Source organism: Pseudophryne corroboree, chromosome 11 (genome assembly GCF_028390025.1).
Source record: "Pseudophryne corroboree isolate aPseCor3 chromosome 11, aPseCor3.hap2, whole genome shotgun sequence".
Lineage (NCBI taxonomy): Eukaryota > Metazoa > Chordata > Amphibia > Anura > Myobatrachidae > Pseudophryne > Pseudophryne corroboree.
Window position 1 is genome coordinate 134658340 of NC_086454.1, and position 22913 is coordinate 134681252.

General features: G+C 45.3%; 1 protein-coding gene across 1 annotated transcript in view; it reads left to right on the top strand.

Annotated features, from left to right (window-relative positions):
* The first annotated feature begins 1370 nt into the window (after positions 1-1370).
* LOC134969114 (solute carrier family 22 member 6-B-like) overlaps positions 1371-22913 on the top strand; it is a 248678-nt gene continuing 227135 nt past the window's right edge. The window contains exons 1-2 of the mRNA XM_063944834.1: positions 1371-1789; positions 7453-7556. Of these exons, the coding sequence (XP_063800904.1) occupies positions 1496-1789; positions 7453-7556 (398 nt within the window). The 5' untranslated portion in view covers positions 1371-1495. The remainder of the gene's footprint in view (positions 1790-7452; positions 7557-22913) is intronic.

Sequence of the window (22913 nt, forward strand, 5' to 3'; positions counted from 1 at the left end):
AATGCATTTCCTGCTGACAACAAGAAAGACAAAGATACTGATTGCGCCTCTTTGGAGGTAGAGCATTATGACTTCTTATAATGTTGAAGCCCGACAACCTCTTCTGCTTGGAGAAATATGATTGAATCCCTCCTACTTTGCTAGTACTATAGTAATGTGGCTCCTGCAACCAATTTCATGAATACAGAGGTATTTGCAACTGGTCCTATAGTTGGTGTGTCCCATACCTAACATGTCCCATTAATATATGGCTGAGAATGAGCTACTACTGCCCAACCAGGGAATATAAATCCTTTAAGCAGGGAGCAAAGTACTATGTGCCTACCTGTGATACAAAGAATGTGCCTTAATGTGCTTCGTTCACCCCCACCAGCTCATTTCCAATAATCCAGTTACACAATTTGAAGCACAATAATCACAATTTAGCAAGGTTTGCCCCCAATCTTTCAAAAAATCTTATGGTTGAAATATTTGCGTCCCTGCAGACAGTTGTCTCAGAAATCTTTGCGCTTCCCTTTAGAATTGTAGGCATGCAACATCACAAAAGAGTACTGGAGAAATCAATCATAAGTCGTAAGGTTTTAAAATTGATTTACTCCAGTGAAATGTTACCTGCTTGCAGCTACAGCCTGGGGTTCACACTTGAATGCCTATAAACGCTTCTTGCAGCAGTCCCTGAATCAGAAAAGTTTAATATAAACACTGCTAGCTTTGTTTTAATGTATTCATTGTTAGGAAAAGCATGTGAATCTTTAACATTTTTAACTAGATGCAAAGTCATGCTTACTGTCTATTTCTGAAATAGGTCACAGACTCACCCAACCAAGTCTCTGTTATCTTGCAGCCACCAGAAGTTACTCTTAGTTGATAGACCTCCATCACCAGAAACCAGCCTCCTTCAATAGCCGGCAACCTTCTTCACCAGAACTCAGCCTTCTGCACAGGAGGATAGTCTCCATTGTTAGACATTACTCTGCATTTCTGGAAAACATCCTCCATCATCACCAGTTTCAGTCACAGGAAGACAGCCTCCACCGTTAGTTTTTTTAATTCCCTGAAGGATATCCTCCATTGTTTAGAGTCTGTGTTATACACAGGAGGTTAATCCCTATTGTTTGAAATCAGCCTCATTGACTAGAGGACATTTTAAATCGTTTGAAGCCAGCATTAGAAACCGATCTTTGTGATTACAAGTCATCCTCGATCCCTGAAGTGCAGTTACATTGTTATTCTCTTTCAATGGAGGTCATTGTCCATTATTAGAAGTCAATATATCCACTTGAGGACGGTCTCCAGCATTAAACGTCAGCCTCGGTCATTGCAGGCAAGACTCTGCTGCTAGAAGTCAGTTTGAGTTATTGGGAAGCATTCTCCATCCCCTGAGTCATTGGAAGACAGATATACGCTGATTACAGAACAGTTTCTAAAAACTGACACAGTAAAAAAGCAACTTCCAGAAGATTTAGGGCAATTACTTCCATTACTTTCTTCATCCATGTCAATAAAAGATGCTCTGGAAAAGGACAGCCTGTTCTCACCCTTTCAGTCTCTTACTGTGTCTCTTCTCTCTGCTCCACTCCTATTAGTTGCCACGCATAACCTCATGCAAGTTTTCACAGCCGCTGTGCCACCCCATCACTGCCAGTCCAACCTCACACTGGCCCATTCCCACTTGCCAAAAGATTCATGCACTCGCTACATCTCGCTACTTTCCAATGCTACCGAGCCCTGTAAGCAAGGGGAATGGGAATATGATCTGAGTGAATACACTTCCACCATCATCACTGATGTAAGTAATCCTTCCTGATCCTGATTTTTTTCTCTAATGTGCAATTGAGAAGACTAAATACAAAACATAGTTGGTATAAAAAAAGGCTGATATATACTTCAGTAACTTTACATTAAACAATACCCTAATATAGTTGATGATTCTATTTGCCTTGCTTAAATGTAAACTCTAAGGGGTCAATTCAGAGTTGGCCACAAAATGAGCACATTCAACATCTAAACCAAGGAATAAAAGCATACTGGAAATGAACAAGTTGACATTTGAGTCATTATCATTATTTTGATGAGAATGACTGTATTTTTTTAGTATATTGAAAAAAACAACAAAATAACCAACCCCCAGAAGATAATAATATAATAAAAAGAAAGAAAACTGTAACCGTCACCATCGGTAGAGGTAAAAGCAGAAAGGCAAACAGAATGGGGTTCCACTGAAAAAGTAGCTATCTGCAATATGCTTTAAGGCACTGGCTGGAGGCACTATAGCACAGGAAGTGTAAAAGAGATTCACCTGTCATTATATCCACACGCCCTAGACTGTTCAGATGCTGCCCTCCCCAAGGTAAAAGCAACCCTGTCAGCATTAATGCTCTTCCAAACACCCCTTACCCAAGGGTGTTCGGGTAATAAAAAAGTGCAAAGAATAGAAAAGGGTTTATATTTTTAGAGCATACAATGCAAGATTTGTCATATTTAAAGTGTTTAGCTATGCTAGCACATGTAGAACATTCTCCACTTTATTACTCTCCTAGATCCAATGGGAGAACTTGTTCTGTCTTCCATGCATACAATCCATTTAGTTAAAAATAAAACACATAAGCGATACAAGACTGTGCCTAGAAGGAGTTCCACCATGGCATGACAGGCTCTAAACTAGTCTTTCTAATTAAACAAAAAAGCTTTGCTCTGATTGGTCAGGGTGTGGGAAAAGTCACTATGATTGGTTAGAAGCAGCTAACACCAAATTGGAATTTTCTGCAGGCCAGGTTTCCTAAGGGAAACCAGTCCCATATAGAACAGCCTAGGGCTGGCAGAAATGATGGCAGAAGGATGATCCCATGTCTGTATATGGTGCACTGTTGTCTTAAAATGTTACCGTTAATACATATGTTTAATATACATCAGAGATGACTTCTTAGTTGAAATACCTCACATTTGGAATAGCTGTATAGCCTTCTTGGATATAGCAATACCCATCATCTTAGTCCCTTAATTTAAACAGTGTCAGTTGCGGAATAAAGGAAGACGGCTGATAGACATTTGGTTATAATCAGGATTTATTTCCTTTTTAAACACAATTTCATTCTTTACACTTATTTCTTGAACTATATTTTAACCATATTTTACTACTGCTTTTCCTATTTGAGATGTATTAAACATATGTAATAAAAGTTACATTTTAAGATAACAGTGCACCATATACAGACAATTACTTACCAAGGGTTAATATAGCAGATATATAATTCCTAGTGCAACAGAAATATTTTTTTGTGTGTACTTGTTCCCATGCTGCGGTTTCCCTGCTATTGTATTTCCGGCCCAGACTGTCAAGGCCTAATGCAGGTAGAGACTTTTTCTGTGGTACCCCATGCTGTTTGGAGGGTATTTGCTGTCTTATTTTTTTATTTTTTTTTATTTTTATTTTTATTTATTTCTTTAAATTGAAAGAGATATTAGATGCATTTAAATGTACACAACCAGGTGATGACCTGTTTTCGCGTGAAAAGCTATCACTTTTTGTGAAAAGTGGTTATCACCCAATTCAATTGCAGGTGAAGTTTACATGCAATAATACTCCACAGGATTTAACACAATTTTTGTTTTCACCACCTTCTGAGTAGGTAAAAAGTTGGGGAAAATCCCTACTATAGGTAAAAATGTCAGGACTTGGTTTAGAAACACTGGAACACCTTCCTTAATGATTAACTACGTAGAATTTTGTAATTATCTTAATTTGTCCAATAACGTTATGACAATTTTGGGGTGAAAATGTGCAAATTGTAGGATATTGTGTTAATTAATGTGGGACAGGTGTATGGGGGTGCTGTATGAATGGGACTAGTGTTTTTAAGATTGCAGGTGGGTGATAGAGGTGGTTTTTGAAGATTTTTAAAAGTGGCTTAAAATTACACAAATATATACATACAGGCATGTTTATGCATACCTAATTTAAATAGAGCATTTATTTTGCAGAAAAATAATTGCTTTTAAAACACTGTTTTAAAAAAAGCTTATGAAAGCCATTTTACACAATTTAAGAACCTCAAATATTTTTGTTATGGCCACTAATAGACTTATATTCTGTTATCCAATATTAGTTTGTCTTTATTTGGGGTACAGGTAGATTATCCCCATTTTCACCTATACTGAACATGTGAAAACCAGCAAGAATTATCGGGTGAAACACTTAACACCCATTTTCTAACTGGATTGCACGATAAGTTAATACCCGATAACAGGCGATAAGTACATTTAATGGGCAATATGCAAGATAAGTTAACACTCAAAAACGTAACACTTTAGTGCTTCTAATTGCATTCCCGCTTACTGTTTATTGCATAAGTAAGAACACACTTTCCATACCTGGGGGTAAATTTACTAAGGTGGGAGTTTTTTTTAGAACTGGTGATGTTGCTCATAGCAACTAATCAGATTCTACTTAACATTTATCTAGCTGCTTCTAGAAGATAATAGATAGAATCTGATTGGTTGCTGTGAAAGGATGCTTCCTTGCCCTCACTGACTACGCCCAGCGATCACAGATTGGGTTTGAGTCACACAGGACCTGGCCAATAGAGGATTCCCTCTTACCATCAGTAACCACCTGTTACTGACTCCACCCACTGCGCAGTTGGCAGGTATGACACTGCCACCACCAGACTCCTAATATGTGGCACCTGGAATCACATGTCTGCTGTGCATGCTTCGACACGCTTTTACCACACATCCTGATCCTACACCAGGGGTGGGGAACCTTTTTTCTACCAAGGGCTATTTGGATATTTATAAAATCCTTCGGGGGCCATACAAAAATTCTCAACTTAAAAAATTACCCTGCCCCCCAGTAGGTCTGCCCCTTAGAGTTACTGTGCGCAAAATGGGACGTGATACACATATGCCTCCAATAGTGCAGTGCCAGATCCACAATTACCCCCACAGTGCCAGATCCACAATTGCCCCCACAGTGCCAGGTATACAAATACCCCCACAGTGACAGGTATACAAATGCCCCCACAGTGCCAGATTCACAAATGCCCACACAGTGCCAAATCCACAAATGCCCCCACAGTGTCAGGTATACAAATGCCCCCCCACAGTGCCAGGTATACAAATGCCCCCCACAGTGTCAGGTATACAAATGCCCCCCACAGTGCCAGGTATACAAATGCCCCCCACAGTGCCAGGTATACAAATGCCCTCCACAGTGCCAGATCCACAAATGCCCCCACAGTGCCCCCCACCCCCACCCCACTGTGCTGCTTACTGCTGCTGTTGCTGCTGCTGCTCCATCCGGCGGGTGTCAGGGGGACAGGACAGGGAGGAGAGCGCGGCTGCGTTGGGCAGCGGCGGCGTTGAGGACTTCAAACCAGCCGCCGGTTCGTGAGCCAATCAGAGCTCACGGACTGGCAGCGGCGGCTCCTGATTGGCTGCCGGTCCGTGAGCTCTGATTGGCTCACAAACCGGCGGCTGGTTTGAAGTCCTACACGCCGCCCGACTGAGCCACGCTCTCCTCCTTGTCCTGACAGCTGAGACACGCTGCCGCCGGACTGAGCAGCGGCGTGTCTCACTGACACAAGTGGGTGGGCCGGAACAAACGGCTTTGCGGGCCTTATACGGTCCGCGGGCCGGAGGTTCCCCACCCCTGTTCTACACGGTAGCTTGGCAGAGGGCGGAACTTGGAGACGCTGGGATTACCCTGGACAGTTGGAGAATGGGACTGCATTAGTGCATTCCTGTTTGTCACAAGATGAAGTCAAATTGTCTTGAAGGCAAAGATGTTTATTTGCTCAAAGTTCTAAAAAAAGAACTCTTCCATGTTGCTAGGAGAAACGGCATGCAAAAGATATTACAGCTGTTCAATCTCTCTTGATGCCACAGAAGAATGAGTAAATTTTTAGGCTCACAGGCCCTTTTTATACAGTAAGAACACACTGCACCTCAGGATGTAGTTCTGCCCGGGGTTCTTTTCCATCCAATCACACTATCGTACACAATGTATAAATAAACATGTATTACATTTCAAAAGAAGTTAATAAGTAAATGGATAAAGCATTGTCCTGCTTTCCCTCCATATACAACTCAAACCAGCTTGCATTCCTAAAACAATCTGCTTTGACATACTGTCTCTTTCACAAATGTAAATTTAACTCAAATTTCAATTGCATTTCCCCTTTTCACACATGGGCAAAGTTCTGTGTTGTTAAACATAAATCGACAGCCTAGGAAATCCTAAATCAAATTATTTTTACACAAACCTACTGGGAAGACACCCTAGTTTGCTTTTGTAAAACCCAATGTGATTTAGCATCCTCTTCTGTATTTCCCATCTCTAGGCTAAAACTAGTTTGGCTCATCACACAAAAGGAGATTCGGAAAAGCACAAACTTTCTTTACTCCTAACCTTAGTTTGAATTTCAAAGAAGATGCTTGTCCACCAAAAGGCCTGCTAATCAACACCTATATCTGCAGACCAGCTGCAGTGTTTTACAGCAATATATTTTTAAGTACTTGTATTTAACACATACAGTAAAATAAATACACATTGTTCTGGGGCACCAGGCTTTAACTGATGCAGCAAGAGATCTACAGTCCCAGCTCAGTGCTTCACATGTACTTACAATACAGTTTTACACTCTTGGCGCTTAGCGCAGTTAATGCATTTGCATACTGATCATTTGAATATGGTGCCACGGCATGAGGGTTAACCCCTTAAGTGCCTCCGCAGCCATTTTCTCCATGTGGTTGGGGGTCTCTGGCCACAGTTGCTATGGGCAACATCACCAGTTCTAAAAAAACTCCCACCTTAGTAAATTTACCCCCTTGTCTCTGATTGTAAGTGTAGAAATTATCAGCATGTCTCACTCTGCTTTCCTGTAATTTCTTGCATAGTTGCATTCATATATTTAGCATTTTCAGTGTTTCAGTACGCTCTACAAATGAAGAATGTGTATAGAAAGGGAGTGTGGGCGGGATGTACTAAGCTTAGAAAAGTGATAAAGTACCAGTCAATCAGCTCCTAACTGCCATGTCACAGGCTGGGTTTGAAAAATGACAGCTAGGAGTTGATTGGCTGGTACTATATCACAGTGAAATTATCAATTTTCTAAGATTAGTACATCCCGCCCTCTTTGTGTAAATGAGAACATATGCAGACCAGTCATACCAGAGAAAGTTTACTATATGTAGGTGGTCATGGGCGGGAACAAATAGCGGATGATGATGAAGGTCACCAGCACTAGCAAACGGAATGTGATTGGTTATGCACAAATGTACCGCTGAAAGAGTGAACGGAGAATCCTCGTTACCATGCATCGAGTACAATGTTCACATTGTCCGACCTGATGACACAAAGTGTAAGAGGTTTTATAAGTCTTCTCTCAATGTTCTTTAGCAAATTCCAATATCACTAGCATCTCACTGAGCATTTTTATCCCTGTCATGTAGTGGGATTTGGTATGTGAACGAGAATGGATGAAGGAACTGGCGCAATCAATTTATATGGCAGGCGTGTTGCTGGGTGCAATGGTGTATGGATCTCTGGCAGACAGGTAAGACACCACATTCTGCTGTGCATAAAGTTCTTGACCTGTGTTGATACATTATAGTGGGCACCAGTGCCAGCTTGGGGGTCAGCGTAGCCTAAAATTCAGAAAGTGGAGCCACACCAAGTGCCATCCTAAATGTTGCCAAACATCGCCTGCGGGAATACACTGGCAGTTGGTGTGTCTTCTCTCTCTGAATTTTGGACTGCATTGCAGCCCCACCTCTAGAGCCACTACTGGTGGGCACCATTTCTAACTCAGTTCTAATATGCTAGTACATAATGTAAGGTACATCACCAGGTTTAAAAAGATAATTATTCAGGCACCAAACCTTACAACTGTCCTGATTCCAGCGGGACAGTCCCGCTATTCCAACACTGTTGGGAGGACCTGTGATCACCGCTGCTCTGCTTTGCAAAGCAGCTGGTAATCACTGAATGGATGCCGTGCACATGTGCACAGCATTTAACAGTGCAGCAACATGTGCAGTAAAGTAAATGGCTCAGGAGGCACTGGCTAGCACCAGAGCCAGATTTACACGCAATATATAAGCCAAAGGGTTCATCTGGGCATTATGCACAGGTATACACTGCTGGAAATTTGGTGAGCTTTGATCAAAGATGTGCAGATAAGATAGACGGGGGATGCACTGCCTCACCTGCCATAGACTTTTTACTCCAGAGTTTTGACTATTTGTATTTTTCATATACTTTATATAGTTTAAACGTAAGTATGATCAGAAAGGCTCTGCCTCACCCCACCGCACACCACTGCAGTGCAGGGACGTGAGCCGGGGGCTGCCCAGCTACTCAGGGAGGGCTGGGTATGCCCCCAAAATGCCGCAAATGGGGGTCGTGCAGTGAGGCCCCACCCCTCCACCTGAGGCCCTGCCCCATCCATCTGAGGCCCCACCCCCTTTTGGGGTGCGGGCGTGCCAGGTCCCGCATTACTATCTTCAGAAGTTGAGAGGTATGAGGCCCATATAAATAAATGTTTCTAGTTTTTAGCTCCTATATGTTGCTCAGTTGTATTCATTTAACCTCCATAAAATCTGCTTGCTGTTGAATATTTCTCCTTACATTTAGTATTCTGTACCATGATTACCTCTCCGTGATCAATTGAGCTCCCTGCTCTCTTCCTTCTGTCAGCATGTTGACAGAGACAGTTTGGGTGTGCTGTACATTCTAAAGCATCCACAAATGCAATTAGTTAAAATTGCAAACATAGCAAAAATATGTTACATTCAGGACACAGTGTAAATACAAATCACATCAGAATATAACAGGCACAATAGTATAAAACAGGGGTTCTCAACTCCATTTCTCATTTACCACCAACAGGTCATGTTTTGTGGATTTCTGTGTTCATGCACAGGTGAGTTGACCTATTGGGAATACTTAAGGTTTCAGATTGAGAACAGGGCTGGCTGCCCATATGGCACTTTTGGCAAATGCTAGAAGGCCAATGGCCTGATGGGTCGATCCGTCCATGCAAAGAGACTCAGTTCTCTGCTTGGCCTCTCGGCTCACACAGACAGGGGCTGGCCGAGCAGCCCTGCCTCCCAGCGCTCTACTCAGCCGCCAGACATACAAAGACACGGGGGGTTGCTGTGAGGCCTGGCACATGGGACTCATGGTTCGCCCCCATGAGCCGTGATCATGTCCCCATTCATGTGTGCAGGGCTGTTAGACAGCCCTAGTCCGTTGCTGATTGAGAAACATACCGTATGCAGTATCTTTAGGATTATACTATCCCTTTAAACTGGGACCACATGATTTACACAGGTACTGTGACTGGTTGACTTCAAGCCTGCATTTCACCTTTTAATCAGCTAGAGAACCACTCTTTTACACTGCAGCCTTACCCGGGTTTTACCATGTAATTTTTTTTGGGACCCTTTTCCACTGAGTCGCGACTCAGGTTAACCTGGCAATAACCTGGGTTATTGCAGCAGTGGAAAATGGTAAGTAAGACCAACATCTCCCACATTCATATTGCAGCTTGGAGTGGACAGTACACTTCTGAGACTCCCATCTTGCGTTCAGTTACTCAAATATTGTATTCTTTTCTGGGAAGACTTTGCGCTGAGTACCTCAGTTTATTTTCTTTCTTATCTGTGTCCAAAGACCTTGTAACCGAAAGAAAACAACCTGTTACGAGCCACCGGCTCGTATCCTCGGTCGCTCCGGTTGTTGCTAAGTGACAGAATTGACGGAGAACTTCCGCCCGGTGGCTTCCTGCTGTTGCTAGTCAGCGGGAGACACCAGGCACACACTGCGGCCGGGTGGACATGCATCGCACCGCTGCAGGTAATTAATGAATTATTGGGGGCAGGCTGTGCAGTGTTCTGACAGGCTCCTGCACATTTTATATTCCAGTCAGCCCTGCCAAGCTTTGCCGGTTATATGTTTCAGTAGCAGCGGGAGCTCTTGTCCCTCTGCTTGTTACTCTGAATCTGCCTGTATAACCTGCTCTTGGATCTCCTGTGGCAGGAGAGCATTTATTGCCCAGTATCTGTTACTCTTAAACACTTTGAGTAAGTCAATCCAGTTATTTCCCTGCCTGCATCCAGGCCTGGCGACAGGGGGGGGGGGGGGGGGGACAAAGGGGACACTTGTAATGGGGCCCCAAGATTCAGAAGGGCCTGGACCCTCAGGAATCTCAGGGGCCCAGTTCCTGTGTCCCCCTTCCTGTGCCGCGTTGTAGCAATTCACGTTGGTAAGTGCGCGACATCCTGGCTGTGCGAGCCACAGAGCTCAGCCTGCTAGCTGCACCAGGGGAGAGCTGCGCGCCACTCAGAGCTCCTGTTTTTGGCAGCCCTATGGAGCTACGAAGTTCTGGTATCCCAATGGAGGCTACAGAGGGGGCGCCCTCGCTGCCCACAAACGGGGACGACTATGAGTCTGAGAGCCTGCCGGACAGGGTGTCCGCGCTAACGCAAATGGCAGCTGGAAACTTGTCAGGGATCCTGGAGCACTCGATCATGTCTGGTGTACTCTGCTAAGGTATGGAGGGTGTGGGTCTGTGCGGCGACGGGTGTGATGGCGCTCTGCTTGGGGAGCACTGTGGCTGCAGCAGGGCATTCTAACATATGTAAATTATGTATGTCTGTGTATATAATATATATTTACATAGGACATTTTTAATACATCTATGGTACAATTTTTTTTTTTTACATTTATTTTATTATATAATAGTATATCTGTATGGATTGTCTATCCTGACCTGCTATCTTTAATAAGCTTAAATGGGACAAAGCAGTAAACCTTCATATGCAGATAACAGTACCCAGAGGTGAAGGGACTAACCAATGATGGGATGGGCCCGCATCCACCTGAGGCATGCATTCTGTTATCAGAAGACCAGAGTGGAGGCGTATTCTGGGAGATGGTGAAGGATGGGGTATTAGGATGCTTATTTTTGGGGTCTACTACAGTATGCTGGTGTTCGGGATCCTGGCGCCCAGCATACCAGCGGTATGCCGGCAGTGGAGCGAGCGCGAGTCTCTTGTGTGCTCGCCACACTGCAGGCACGGTGGCGCGATGAGCGCGCCACGCTATTTATTCTCCCTCCAGGGGTTTCATGGACACCCCAAGAGGGAAAATTGTTGTCGGAATGCCGGCTGCTGAGCGACGGGATCCCGACAGCCGGCATATCAAGAGCCACCCTTATTTTTGAAGTGCATCATCCAGCCTGTGCCTATGTTGGAGGATAGAGGACCCAAAAAATATGAGTGCATAGGGCCCCAAGATTTCTATTGCCGGCCCTGCCTGCATCTGTACATAAAAGAAACACCTGTGATGCCTTCTAGAAAACCTGGTCAGCTAACTCCAGTCTTCTATTCATTTCACTATCACTATTCCAGTTACAGCTAGCCAACATCCCCAGTCTGCCTTCCACTGGTTTTAGCCTGCACCGTGTTATTCACTTTCAGCTTCACAAAGGAATCGGCCACTAACTTCTACACACACTCTGCGAAGTTGGTCGCATTATCACTGTCACTGGCCAGTCAGCTTCACTTACTCCTATCAGTATCAGTCCAAAATTATTTGTTACTGAAATTTCACCATCCACTCCTCAGTGGTAGGTTGCATCTGCAGTGATATGGCTGTACTACGGCCTGCAGCATAAGACCTGACGGCATCCAAGTAACGGTAAGTGAGTCCAGCTTTAAGGAAAAGACGTCTGTCTCAGGGCAAGAAGACCTACTGGTCAGTTCTGCAGGTCTCATCTTTGGCATTCAGGGGCAACTACCAAGAAGACCTTTAAGCAGCATAACATTATAACCAGCCTGACTGAGTAGCCAATGAAGATTCATCGTCCATTATGGATCCCTCTCTGCAAAGTCCAGGTCAAGTTCTGGCAGGGCAAATCCAAGGATTAACCCAAAAACTTCAGGAGCTTTCGTTACAAGTGGCTACCCAAGGTGATCAAATTCGTATTGCTTCTTCTTCCCACGAAGTCAAGGAACCAAAGACTAATCTTCCAGGCTCCTTTTCTGGTGACAGAAGAAAATTCTTTAACTTCCATGAGAGTTCTAAGTTATATTTCAAGCTTCGTCCAACTTCTTCTGGCTCTGTTGATCCACAGACCTGGGCGTAGGTTGGCACCCAATTCAGAAGCACTTTGTTCAGTCAATGCCTTCTTTACAGCCATGGGGCTGTTGTATATGATGATCTGGATAGAGCTGCATCTGCTGAGGCGCACCTCTGGTCACTCAAACACGGCTGTGGTACGGCTGAGTCATATTGCCCACCGGAGGTGGGTGGTAGATTTAAGATGGGATGATCCAGCTCTTCGGAGTCAGTTCCACATTGGTCTATCGGAACAAATCAAGGATTCACTTGTTCAGTACTTGCCTCTGGGATCTTTGGACTCTCTCATGGAACTTGACATCCGGGTGGATTGGTGACTTTGAAAATGCTGATGCGAGAAGGATTGTGGGGTGCCTCCCACTCGTCTGCCTGACACCGAGGTGTCGGAGGATCATGAAGAGCCGATACAGCTCAGAGCCACTCATATCGCTTTCACTGGTTAAGGGAGCATAATCCTACCATTAACTGTGCCACCAATTTCCAAATTACTACCAGAGCCACATCAAGCCTTCGAGGATGTCTTCTCTAAGAAAGAAGATATTCTTCCTTCACATCCGGCGTATGATTATCCTATTGATTTAGTCCCCAATGATAAGATACCTAAGGGTAGATTGCATGCCCTTTCAATTCCTGAAACACAGGACATGGATCAAAATAATTCAGAAAAATTTGGCCAAAGGATTTATTTGTCCCTCTGAGTCTCTGGTAGGAGCCAGATTCTTTTTTGTGGCCAAGAAGGATGGCTCGTTACGGCCATGTATTGATTACAGGGCATTGAAAGTGACGCTTAAAAATTCGAACCCTATCCCTTTCATTTCCATTTTGTTTGACCAACTCCGGGAAGCAGTGATCTTTTCCAAGATTGATTTGAGAGGAGCATACAATTTAGTATGAATCTGCGAAGGGGATGATTGGAAGACAGCTTTTATCACTCACACAGAGCATTATGAATACCTGGTAATGCCATTTGGACTGTTTCAAGAACTAATTAATGAAGTTCTTAGAGAATTCCATGGTAACTTTTTTGTTATTTATCTGGTTGACATCTTGATTTACTCAAGTACCCTGTCTGAGAACCTTGATTAAGATGGTTCTTCAGAAATTACAAGAACATGGTCTCTACGCTAAACTGGAGAAATATGAGTTTGAAGTGGAATAGGTGTCGTTCTTTGGATATATAATTTCTTCTTAGGGGTTCTCAATTGATCCAGAAAAGGTTTAGGCTTTGCTGTCATGGACTTGTCCTTCAAATCTCAAGGCAAGCCAACGTTTTCTGGGATTCTCAAATAATTACCATTGCTTTATTCACTTGTTTTCCACTATAGTAGCCCATATTGTCAAACTCACCAAGAAAGGTGCAGACACTCAGCATTGGTCATCTGCAGCTATCTAAGCTTTTTGAAGAGTTGAAGAAAGAGTTCACCTCAGCACCTGTTCTCCGTCATCCTAATCCTAATATTCCTTTCCTTATGGTGGTGGATGCCTCTGATGTAGGAGCCAGAGCAGTGCTTTCGCAGAGAGATCCTGAAGATCAGAGGGTCCACCCGTGCTCCTTTCTCTCTCAAATGTTTTCCTCAACAGAGAGGAATTATGATGTTGGTAACTGGAAACTGCTAGCCGTTAAATGGGCGTCATTGGCTGGAGGGAGCACATCATGTAGTCATTGTGTTCACGATCATAAAAATCTGTCTTATACTGAAGCTGTCAAGAGGTTGAATCCCAAACAGGCACGTTGGGACTTGTTTTTAATGAGGTTTAAGTTTGTGATAACCTTTAGGCCAGGTTTAAAGAATATTAAAGTGGATGAATTATCTTGCAGCTTTTTAACCAGTCCAGGATTGTAAAGCTTTGGAATCTCCTATAATTCCTACTTCTTCCATTCATGGTGGCTTAACTCAAGATCTGGCATGCCCGGTGGCCCAAGGTCCAGTGGCGGAAGCATGTCATCATAGATTTAAATAATTATATAACTTTTTCAGTGCCTCCCCCCAGGCCCTGTGGTCACCCCTCAGTGTCCCCAGCCCAGCCCCAGGTCAGCTGTCAGCCTGAGCAAGTCCCCATGTGCAGTGCACTGGCATTGCACTAGTCACACGGGATGCTTGTCCGGACAGCCCCTCCTCTCTGAGTCCTCCTCACACACTGCCTTGTCTCTGCTGTGTGAGGAGCGACAAGCTGGAATGCTACTGCGGGACTTTCTGGCAGCTTGTTGCGGCAGGGACATGACATCACGACTCATTGGTCACTCGGAGCCTGGTTAATTAGCAGTGCCGGCGGGTGTGTGGTGCTGCTGGTAAGTCAAGTGTTTGCACAGCACTGCATGTGCGGCGTGCCTGGCTCTCTGACTCCAGCATGTTTGGGGCTTTGGGTTTGGTTTGGGGCGGGCTGCGGGCAGGCACATTATGCACATACTGTATCAATCATGGATGCATGCATCTGCATTCTGCACACATGGATGCATCTGCCCGGTTAGGGGGCAAGGGGGGGTTGGGATGGCGGCAAGGGGGGGTTGAGCCGGGGGGAGGGTGGTTTTCACAGAGATATCAGTATACCGGGCCCCAGATTTCTGTTGCCAGCCCTGAGGTCTGGCCACACATGTTCTGTCAGCCCAACCCCTGTGGAAACTCCTTCTGCTCGATTAGTTATTCCTCAGAATCATTGGTAGATTGTTTTAAAAGAGATTCATTCTGTCAAAACTGCTAGACACCCTGGAGTGTCAAAGACTTTGGAACAACTGGCTCGGACGATGTAGTGGACCACTATGGCTCAAGATGCTCGACAGTTTATACTCTCCTGTGAGGTCTGTGCTTGGAATAAGTCATCTAGAAAGCACCCATGGATCAGCTCCTTCAACTTTCAGTTCCTAGTAGGCCTTGGTCCCATATTTCTATGGATTTTATAGTTGACCTGCCTCCATATTCACAATTCTCCACCATTTAGGTCACTGTGGAACATTTCAGCAAGATGGCTCATTTTGTCTCTCTACAGAAACTCCCTAGTGCCAAAGAGCTAGCGGTGCTGTTCAACCATCATATTGGTTTGCCTCAAGATGTCATTTCTGATGGGGAACTCAATTTATTGCCAAGTTTTGGAGGTCATTTTGTTCTAACTTGGGTGTGAAGATCAGTTTGTCATCTGGACATCACCCACAGTCTAACAGATCAGTTTTAGGAGCAGTATTTACATTAATTTCTCTATCGTCCTAGTGGATGCTGGGGTTCCTGAAAGGACCATGGGGAATAGCGGCTCCGCAGGAGACAGGGCACAAAAAGTAAAGCTTTTCCGATCAGGTGGTGTGCACTGGCTCCTCCCCCTATGACCCTCCTCCAGACTCCAGTTAGATTTTTGTGCCCGGCCGAGAAGGGTGCAATCTAGGTGGCTCTCCTAAAGAGCTGCTTAGAGAAAGTTTAGCTAGGTTTTTTATGTTACAGTGATTCCTGCTGACAACAGGATCACTGCAGCGAGGGACTGAGGGGAGAAGGAGTCAACTCACCTGCGTGCAGGATGGATTGGCTTCTTGGCTACTGGACATCAAGCTCCAGAGGGACGATCACAGGTACAGCCTGGATGGTCACCGGAGCCGCGCCGCCGGCCCCCTTGCAGATGCTGAAGACAGAAGAGGTCCAGAATCGGCGGCTGAAGACTCCTGCAGTCTTCTAAAGGTAGCGCACAGCACTGCAGCTGTGCGCCATTTTCCTCTCAGCACACTTCACACGGCAGTCACTGAGGGTGCAGGGCGCTGGGAGGGGGGCGCCCTGGGAGGCAAAATGAGTACCTATAAAGGCTAAAAATACCTCACATATAGCCCTAGAGGCTATATGGAGATATTTAACCCCTGCCTGATTTCTCAAAATAGCGGGAGACGAGCCCGCCGGAAAAGGGGCGGGGCCTATCTCCTCAGCACACGGCGCCATTTCCTCTCACAGCTCCGCTGGTCAGGACGGCTCCCAGGTCTCTCCCCTGCACTGCACTACAGAAACAGGGTAAAACAGAGAGGGGGGGCAAATTTATGGCGATATTTTTATATAACAAAGCAGCTATAGGGGAGCACTTATTATAAGGCTATCCCTGATATATATATAGCGCTTTTGGTGTGTGCTGGAAAACTCTCCCTCTGTCTCCCCAAAGGGCTAGTGGGTCCTGTCTTCATTAGGAGCATTCCCTGTGTGTCTGCTGTGTGTCGGTACGTGTGTGTCGACATGTATGAGGACGATATTGGTGTGGAGGCGGAGCAATTGCCAAATATGGGGATGTCACCTCCTAGGGGGTCGACACCAGAATGGATGCCTTTATTTATGGAACTACGGGATAGTGTCAACACGCTAAAACAGTCGTTTGACGACATGAGACGGCCGGACAATCAATTAGTGCCTGTCCAGGCGACTCAAACACCGTCAGGGGCTGTGAAACGCCCTTTGCCTCAGTCGGTCGACACAGACCCAGACACAGGCGATGACTCCAGTGGTGACGGTGACGAATCAACCGTATTTTCCAGTAGGGCCACACGTTATATGATTTTGGCAATGAAGGAGGCGTTACATTTAGCTGATACTACAGGTACCACTAAACAGGGTATTATGTGGGGTATGAAAAAACTACCTATAGTTTTTCCTGAATCAGAAGAACTAAATGACGTGTGTAATGAAGCGTGGGTTGCCCCTGATAAAAAGCTGATAATTTCAAAGAAATTATTGGCATTATACCCTTTCCCGCCAGAGGTTAGGGAGCGCTGGGAAACACCTCCTAGGGTGGACAAGGCGCTAACACGCTTATCTAAACAAGTGGCGTTACCCTCTCCTGAGACGGCCGCACTTAAAGATCCATCAGATAGGAGGATGGAAAATATCCAAAAAAGTATATACACACATGCAGGTGTTATACTACGACCAGCTGTAGCAACTGCCTGGATGGGCAGTGCGGGGGTAGTTTGGTCAGAATCCCTGATTGAAAATATTGATACCCTGGACAGGGACAATATTTTACTGTCGTTAGAACAAATAAAGGATGCATTTCTTTATATGCGTGATGCACAGAGGGATATATGCACACTGGCATCACGGGTAAGTGCTATGTCCATTTCGGCCAGAAGAGCTTTATGGACGCGACAGTGGACAGGCGATGCGGATTCAAAACGGCATATGGAAGTTTTGCCGTATAAGGGGGAGGAGTTATTTGGAGTCGGTCTATCAGATTTGGTGGCCACGGCTACAGCCGGGAAATCCACCTTTCTACCTCAAGTCACTCCCCAACAGAAAAAGGCACCGACTTTTCAACCGCAGCCCTTTCGTTCCTTTAAAAATAAGAGAGCAAAGGGCTATTCATATTTGCCACGAGGCAAAGGTCGAGGGAAGAGACAGCAACACGCAGCTCCTTCCCAGGATCAGAAGCCCTCCCTGGCTTCTACAAAAGCCTCAGCATGACGCTGGGGCTTCTCAAGCGGACTCGGGGACGGTGGGCGGTCGTCTCAAAAATTACAGCGCGCAGTGGGCTCACTCGCAAGTAGATCCCTGGATCCTGCAGATAATATCTCAGGGATACAGGTTGGAATTAGAGACAGATCCACCTCGCCGTTTCCTGAGGTCTGCTTTACCAACGTCCCCCTCCGAAAGGGAGACGGTGTTGGAAGCCATTCACAAGCTGTACTCTCAGCAGGTGATAGTCAAGGTACCTCTTCTGCAACAAGGGAAGGGGTATTATTCCACTCTTTTTGTGGTACCGAAGCCGGATGGCTCGGTAAGGCCTATTCTAAATCTGAAGTCCTTGAACCTGTACATAAAGAAGTTCAAGTTCAAAATGGAGTCACTCAGAGCAGTGATAGCGAACCTGGAAGAGGGGGACTTTATGGTATCCTTGGACATCAAGGATGCGTATCTCCACGTTCCAATTTACCCCTCACACCAGGGGTACCTCAGGTTCGTTGTACAAAACTGTCACTATCAGTTTCAGACGCTGCCGTTCGGATTGTCCACGGCACCTCGGATCTTTACAAAGGTAATGGCCGAGATGATGATTCTTCTTCGAAGAAAAGGCGTATTAATTATCCCATACTTGGACGATCTCCTAATAAGGGCGAGGTCCAGAGAACAGCTAGAGATGGGATTAGCACTGTCTCAAGAAGTGCTAAAACAGCACGGGTGGATTCTGAATATTCCAAAATCCCAGTTAATGCCGACAACTCGTCTGCTGTTCCTAGGGATGATTCTGGACACGGTTCAGAAAAAGGTTTTTCTCCCGGAGGAAAAAGCCAAGGAGTTATCCGAGCTTGTCAGGAACCTCCTAAAACCAGGAAAGGTGTCTGTACATCAATGCACAAGAGTCCTGGGAAAAATGGTGGCTTCTTACGAAGCGATTCCATTCGGCAGATTCCACGCAAGAATTTTCCAAAGGGATCTGTTGGACAAATGGTCAGGGTCGCATCTTCAGATGCACCTACGGATAACCCTGTCTCCAAGGACAAGGGTGTCTCTTCTGTGGTGGTTGCAGAGTGCTCATCTATTGGAGGGCCGCAGATTCGGCATACAGGATTGGATCCTGGTGACCACGGACGCCAGCCTGAGAGGCTGGGGAGCAGTCACACAAGGAAGAAACTTCCAGGGAGTATGGACGAGCCTGGAAACGTCTCTTCACATAAACATTCTGGAACTAAGAGCAATATACAATGCTCTAAACCAGGCAGAACCTCTGCTTCAGGGAAAACCGGTATTGATCCAGTCGGACAACATCACGGCAGTCGCCCATGTGAACAGACAGGGCGGCACAAGAAGCAGGAGGGCAATGGCAGAAGCTGCAAGGATTCTTCGCTGGGCAGAGAATCATGTGATAGCACTGTCAGCAGTGTTCATCCCGGGAGTGGACAACTGGGAAGCAGACTTCCTCAGCAGACACGATCTTCACCCGGGAGAGTGGGGACTTCATCCAGAAGTCTTCCACATGCTGGTAACCCGTTGGGAAAGACCAATGGTGGACATGATGGCGTCTCGCCTCAACAAAAAACTGGACAGGTATTGCGCCAGGTCAAGAGATCCGCAGGCAATAGCTGTGGACGCGCTGGTAACGCCTTGGGTGTACCAGTCGGTGTATGTGTTTCCTCCTCTGCCTCTCATACCAAAAGTATTGAGAATTATACGGCAAAGAGGCGTAAGAACGATACTAGTGGTTCCGGATTGGCCAAGGAGGACTTGGTACCCGGAACTTCAAGAGATGATCACGGAAGATCCGTGGCCTCTACCTCTAAGGAGGGACTTGCTTCAGCAGGGTCCCTGTCTGTTTCAAGACTTACCGCGGCTGCGTTTGACGGCATGGCGGTTGAACGCCGGATCCTAAAGGAAAGAGGCATGCCGGAAGAAGTCATTCCTACTTTGATTAAAGCAAGGAAGGAAGTAACCGTGCAACATTATCACCGAATTTGGCGAAAATATGTTGCGTGGTGCGAAGATCGGAGTGCTCCGACGGAGGAATTTCAACTGGGTCGATTCCTACATTTCCTGCAATCAGGATTGTCAATGGGTCTCAAATTGGGATCTATTAAGGTTCAAATTTCGGCCCTGTCGATTTTCTTTCAAAAAGAATTGGCTTCAGTCCCTGAAGTCCAGACCTTTGTTAAGGGAGTGCTGCATATACAGCCTCCTGTGGTGCCTCCAGTGGCACCGTGGGATCTAAATGTGGTTTTGGACTTCCTAAAATCTCATTGGTTTGAACCACTAAAAAAGGTGGATTTGAAATATCTCACATGGAAAGTGACCATGCTTCTAGCCCTGGCTTCTGCCAGGAGAGTGTCAGAATTGGCAGCTTTATCTTACAAAAGCCCATATCTGATTTTCCATTCGGACAGGGCAGAACTGCGGACTCGTCCGCATTTTCTCCCTAAGGTGGTGTCAGCATTTCATCTGAACCAGCCTATTGTAGTGCCTGCGGCTACAAGTGACTTGGAGGACTCCAAGTTACTGGACGTTGTCAGAGCATTAAAAATATATATTGCAAGGACAGCTGGAGTCAGAAAATCTGACTCGTTGTTTATATTGTATGCACCCAACAAGATGGGTGCTCCTGCGTCTAAGCAGACGATTGCTCGTTGGATCTGTAGCACAATCCAACTTGCACATTCTGTGGCAGGCTTGCCACAGCCTAAATCTGTAAAGGCCCACTCCACAAGGAAGGTGGGCTCATCTTGGGCGGCTGCCCGAGGGGTCTCGGCATTACAACTTTGCCGAGCAGCTACGTGGTCAGGGGAGAACACGTTTGTAAAATTTTACAAATTTGATACTCTGGCTAAGGAGGACCTGGAGTTCTCTCATTCGGTGCTGCAGAGTCATCCGCACTCTCCCGCCCGTTTGGGAGCTTTGGTATAATCCCCATGGTCCTTTCAGGAACCCCAGCATCCACTAGGACGATAGAGAAAATAAGATTTTACTTACCGATAAATCTATTTCTCGGAGTCCGTAGTGGATGCTGGGCGCCCATCCCAAGTGCGGATTATCTGCATAAATTGTACATAGTTATTGTTAACTAATTCGGGTTATTGTTGAAGGAAGCCATCTTTCAGAGGCTCCGCTGTTATCATACTGTTAACTGGGTTTCGATCACAAGTTGTACGGTGTGATTGGTGTGGCTGGTATGAGTCTTACCCGGGATTCAAAATCCTCCCTTATTGTGTACGCTCGTCCGGGCACAGTACCTAACTGGAGTCTGGAGGAGGGTCATAGGGGGAGGAGCCAGTGCACACCACCTGATCGGAAAAGCTTTACTTTTTGTGCCCTGTCTCCTGCGGAGCCGCTATTCCCCATGGTCCTTTCAGGAACCCCAGCATCCACTACGGACTCCGAGAAATAGATTTATCGGTAAGTAAAATCTTATTTTCCAAGTGTCATAACAACTGGTGCGAGTTTCTACCCATGTCCGAATTTGCATATAACAACTGTCATTCAGCATCCAAAGTGTCATCATTCTTCTGTACTTCTGGTTATCATCCCAAGTCCAGTTCTTTTGATCCAGTTCAAGACAGACCTTCATCTTCCAGTATGGTGAATAAGTTAAGGAATATACAGAAAAAGGTGCAGCAAGCACTTACACGGGCTTCTTTTCAGTCCAAGACATTTTTTGATAACCATAGGAGACCATGTTCATTCAAGGTCGGGGACATGGTATGGTTGTTGACTGAACACATAAAACTTCAGCAGCCATCTCAAAAGTTTTGTCCGAAGTTTACTGGGCCTTTTTCGAATTCTTGGAACGTGTCAGCCTGGTGGCTTTTCGTCTTCACTTACCCAGAACTCATAGGATCAACAACAATTTTCATTGTTCTCTCCTTAAACCAGTCTTTCCTTCTTCAAGATTTCGGATGGGTTCTGCCCAAAGACCACCTCCACTACTAGTTCGAGATGGTGGTGAAGATCTTGGAATCCAATGTGGTCCGTCATAAAGTTTCTGATGCACTGGAAATGTTATGGTCCAGAGGGAAGGTCTTGGGTGTCGGAGAGGAATTTGCATGCTCCTCTATTGAAGAAAGAAAGAATTCCCATTGAAACCATGATCTAAGGGTTCGTAGACCCCTACTCAAGGGGCGGGTATTGTTACGAGCCTGTTCAGCTCCCAGGTGACCGGAATCCAGAGAATTTCCCCCCAGCAGGTTCCTGCTGTTGCTAGGCAGCGGGAGACGCCGTGCACACAGTGTGGCTGTGCGGACATGCAGCGCTCTAGCAGCAGGTTTTGTTTTGTTTTTTTTTTAAATCGTTTTTATTATGCACTTGACAGTTACACAACATAAAGAAGATGTAACATGTAACAAAATCTCAGATAAAGTTATTTATCTTAGATCAAGACTTAATGTCATGATCACTTGTATAGAGACCTGTTGACAATGTACTTTCAAATAAAATATGGTACAATCAAACAAGGCATTTGAAACATTGCAGATAAAATAGAAAGAAAGGAAAGAGAAAAGGTAAGCAAAAGGTATAAAACGAAAAGAAAAGAGAAAGTTAAGAAAAGAAAAGAGCTTTGCGAGCCCAGCATAAAAATAGGAGTACTAGTCATTTACAACAAAGAAAAGGGTTTCTCGCTGCCTTAAAGATTTATAGTGGTCTGATTCTTTATATGCCAACCAAGGATACCAAGTGGCAGTGAAGGCCTGGATTTTAGTAGCTAGAGAGGAGATAAGGTCATCCATCACCATATAATGTTCTAACCATGCACACCATTCAGACATAGAAGGAATAATGCTGGACTTCGAGTGAACTGGTATCACTCCTTTTGAGGCACTGATAATATGGCGAAGTAATGTTTTTTTGTATTGAGATTGAGGTCTTCTTAAAAGATTCAATAACCAAAAGCTAGGACAAGATGGTAAGTCCTCCTTCAAAAGGAGGCTGGCCATTTCTATTACTTTCTGCCAATAAGGCTTAAGAAGAAGAAAGTCCCACCAGATATGTAAAGGAGTCCAAACCATCGCCATACATCTGCAACAGGTGTTTCGGACTCCGAGATACATTTTAGCCAACAGACTAGGGCAGCGATACCATCGTGAGAGCACCTTATAATGTGTTTCCACCACTAAGATGCTTGAGGAAGAGGAGAAAGTATTGCTGAATATTACAGCCCAGTCGTCTTCCCCTAACAAACCATTCAAGTCAGCTTTCCAATCTCCCATAAATTTTAGTCTTGAGGGAAAAGTCTGGTCAATTATTAATTTATAAATGGTTAAAAGAGAATGACGAGGATAGGATTGGGAGAGGCACAAGTTCTCAAAAGGGGTGGTCGATCATAAACGAGCTCT